The sequence below is a fragment of the Oryzias melastigma genome, linkage group LG11 (assembly GCF_002922805.2).
Source record: "Oryzias melastigma strain HK-1 linkage group LG11, ASM292280v2, whole genome shotgun sequence".
In the NCBI taxonomy this organism is placed as follows: domain Eukaryota; kingdom Metazoa; phylum Chordata; class Actinopteri; order Beloniformes; family Adrianichthyidae; genus Oryzias; species Oryzias melastigma.
The window spans coordinates 2,083,151-2,086,707 of NC_050522.1; the positions used below are offsets into that span (position 1 = coordinate 2,083,151).

At 51.7% G+C, this 3,557-nt stretch overlaps 1 protein-coding gene across 1 annotated transcript in view; it reads left to right on the forward strand.

The window, feature by feature from the left end:
- The window catches only part of trim71 (tripartite motif containing 71, E3 ubiquitin protein ligase), a 34,454-nt gene continuing 30,897 nt past the window's right edge, over positions 1–3,557 (forward strand). Inside the window, exon 1 of the mRNA XM_024257912.2 lies at positions 1–1,405. Within this exon, the coding sequence (XP_024113680.1) occupies positions 683–1,405 (723 nt within the window). The 5' untranslated portion in view covers positions 1–682. The remainder of the gene's footprint in view (positions 1,406–3,557) is intronic.

A 3,557-nucleotide genomic window follows, 5' to 3' on the forward strand; every position in this document is an offset into this window, starting at 1 on the left:
GCACGTTTGTCACGCTCTGGAATCGAGCTCGCGCTCGCACGCGGTCAAAACGTGACCAGACTCCAGTCGGGAGCGCGCGCGGGGCACACCCCCTCCATCTGCCGCCTCAGGACGGAAGTGGGTCCATTTTTGCTCCAGATCGGAGCGGCTCCAGGAGCTGCTATCGCCGCGCGACCGCGACATGTCCGCCGGGATTCGGGTCCGCAGTTCCGCAGACGCCGCGTGAGGCCACCGGCCGCTCCCAGAGGCGACTACCGAGCACGAAACTCGCCACGAACCGCGGCGCGCATTCCTCCACGCAGCCCGGCCGGACAGGAGAGCGCGTGCGGGCACGGAGACCGTCGGAGGACCCGTGTTCGTGTTCGTCGGTTTTCATGAATGATTGACGGAGTCTCGGCAGATGACCCGACGCCACCCGAGCGGACCCGAAAGACGAGCAGCGGAGCCCCCAGGTCATGGTGCTGCCGGGGCGGGGGGGGGCACATTCTGCTGAGACGGAACCAGTGAAGACTGAGCTCCGAACCTTTGATGATCTGTGATTCTCTGAGGGGAAAGTCGGCCCCGCTGCTCTCGGGGGGGTCTGTTGGTGAATCTACCTCAGTGCGGCGAGGACCCCCCCGCTCACGTGTCCTCAGATGAACGCCTCCCCCCTGCTCCTGTAGTGGACCGAGCCTGCTCGCCGATGGCCTCGTTCCCGGACTCGGACCTGCAGACGTGTCCGCTCTGCAAGGAGCTGTGCGGCTCCTCGGCCCCCATCTCCTCCAGCTCCTCCACCTCCTCGTCCTCCTCTCACACCTCCTCGTCGTCCAGCCAGACCAGCCGGAGGCTGCACGTCCTGCCCTGCCTGCACGCCTTCTGCCGCCAGTGCTTGGAGGGGCAGCGCAGCCCCAGCGACCCCCTGAAGCTGCGCTGCCCCACCTGCGACCAGAAGGTGTCCATCTCCGAGGCCGGCGTGGACTCGCTGCCGTCCTCCAACTTCCTCTTCAGCAACCTGCTGGACGTGGTGGTGAGCTCCGAGGAGCAGATCCAGAACAAGAACGGCCACCACCACCGCGGGGGGCTGGTGGGGGGCTCCCCGGCCTTCCACCACTCCCACGGGGGCCTGCTCCACCACATGGGAGAGCCCCAGTGCAGCTCCTGCGACGAGGAGAACCCGGCCACCTCCCAGTGCCTGGACTGCCAGGAGTACCTGTGTGACAACTGCGTGCGCGCGCACCAGCGCGTGCGCCTGACCAAAGACCACTTCATCGAGCGCCTGGGGGAGAGCTTCCCCCCCAGCAGGGTCAACGCCAACTCCAGCCAGCCGGTGGTGTCGGTGTCCATCGCCCAGTCCCTGCAGAACAACTTCGCGCTGCTGTCCCTGTTCCAGGACCGGATGAACTTCTGCCAGCAGCACGACAGTGAGGTGAGCCCCCCAGGTCTAATCTCAGAGCATTAGGGGTTGTGGGACAGAACCAGACTGCAGGCCATATGGGAGCCATGGCTCTTCACCTAGTTCCCTGGAGAGGGCAGGGCTGAGGCTGAGCTGGATTTCTGGTTAATCTATACCACACCAGGCATTCTGGGAGCAGAGAGGAGCTGCTGTTGGTCACTAACGGGGTTTTCAGTGCAGTCTTTGTCTTACTGCGAGGTCAGGGACAAACCAAATGAAGGTCAAAGGGAGTCGGGCCGGTCCAGGTGGAAGATCTGGGCTAATCTGTGAAAATGCTGAGTGGTGAGGTGGGGGCATTTATGCGCTGCAGAAATGGAACCAACAATTCCAGTGTTTGTTGTCAAAGTCTGATGCTTCTGAGGGAGGGGGCCGTGTCATTCTAGGTTCATGCTTTTTCACTTTAAGCTTGTTTTGTATTTGCCAGTAAAAAGGTGGGTCCAGTTCTCCAGTCAGGGCCTCATTTACCACCCACTCAATCACTGTTGTTGAGCCCCGAGGGGGGAGGGAGGGAGTGACGGGGGCGGTGTCTGTCTTCACCTGAGAACCTGCAGAGCTGCTGTCCATCTTTGTTTGTCTGACTCTGTCCTGCTGGAAGGACGAGTCCTACCTGCCTGAGTGTTTCAGGAAAACGGAGTACTGGGTTCCAGACCGGAGTGTGAACTCACAAACTGAAACCGTTTTATTCTGAAGTTTAACATTTCATTCATGGTTCCATCAAGGATTCATTCGTCTTAAAAAAAAAAAATAACATTTTCTTGACTCAGAAACTCAACAAACACAATACCTTTCATTTGAACTCAGTAAAGTTAGAACTTTAATGGATGATTCACCTTTTTAAAGTGCACAGAAGGTGATGGAGATGTACAGCAGGGGGGTCCAACTCAATCACACGGGGGCAAAATCCAAAACACACCTGAGGTCACAGGATGAACAGGATAAACATTTATTAAACACTCTAAAACTACATTTTTAGAGGCGTGTGACGGACATTGATGATGAGATGAATGAATACATGTAAAGATGATTTTTATAACAGCTGACTGGATTTGACAAAAACAGAAATTAATCTTTCCTGAGAAAATTGGTGAAAATTAGGTTTAGGGATTAAAATATTTACAGATTGAATTAATGAAGTTGGAGGATAATAAAAAAAAACTTTTAAAAACAAAGTAAGTGACTGTTAGCATAAACTGACAATTTTGTTCATAAATTAGTTTGTGTACTCACTGAAAAAGCTGGCAGAGAGACCACGCCCACCTTCTCCTTTTCAGTGATTTTCCATCAAAACATGAGTCATGTTTGTCCGATTCCTGCTGGCCTCCTGGCTTCAGTGCAGAAATGTTCTCCTGCAGACGTCAGAGTCTGGAGCTGCAGAGCTCGGGTTGACGGCTCCACCCTCAGGTCTGCTCACCTTTACCTTCCTGGATCCGTTCAGACATCAACGCTTCAGTCATTTTGCAGTATTGCAGACGTGTGTCTGCAGAAGCATAGATCGCGTGGTGGGACGTTTCTATCTGCTCATGGAACTGGATTTGTCCAGAGACAGAACTGGATTGTTTTTCCCGCAACAGTTCTATAAAAGAGAAAAGAATTCTGGGTAAAATTCATGATGGAGTTTGTATTTAATTCCATTTTAAAGCAGACTTTATATGTGCCGGTCTGGTTCTGTTGTTCTGATCCACAACTTTATTTTACTGTCAAAGAAAGAATTTATTTCCCAGAGGCCAAACTGTTTTCTGTCGGTATCTTCTCATTCAGATTTTGGAGAATATTTCGTAGATTTCTGAATATTTTGCATAATGTTTTCTTTCATTTTGTCATGTTTGACAAATGGAAAAACTCTCAAATAGACTTTCATAGTTACAATAACAAACCACTAAAACGCATCATTCATGGGTTAATAATGGTGTTCAATTACCTGCAGGGAAATATTTTATTTATCAAATTAAAAATACACTCTTTTTAAATAAAAAGAAACCTCATGGAGAGAAACTACTCTTTAGAATCGTCCAAACCTGCTTTCAGTTCAGAGATGGTTTTTGTGAACCAAAAATTCATTCAAAGGAGTTTTAGGTGGAGGAGGAGCTTTAGGTGAGGGAGGAATTTTAGGTGAAGGAGGAGCTTC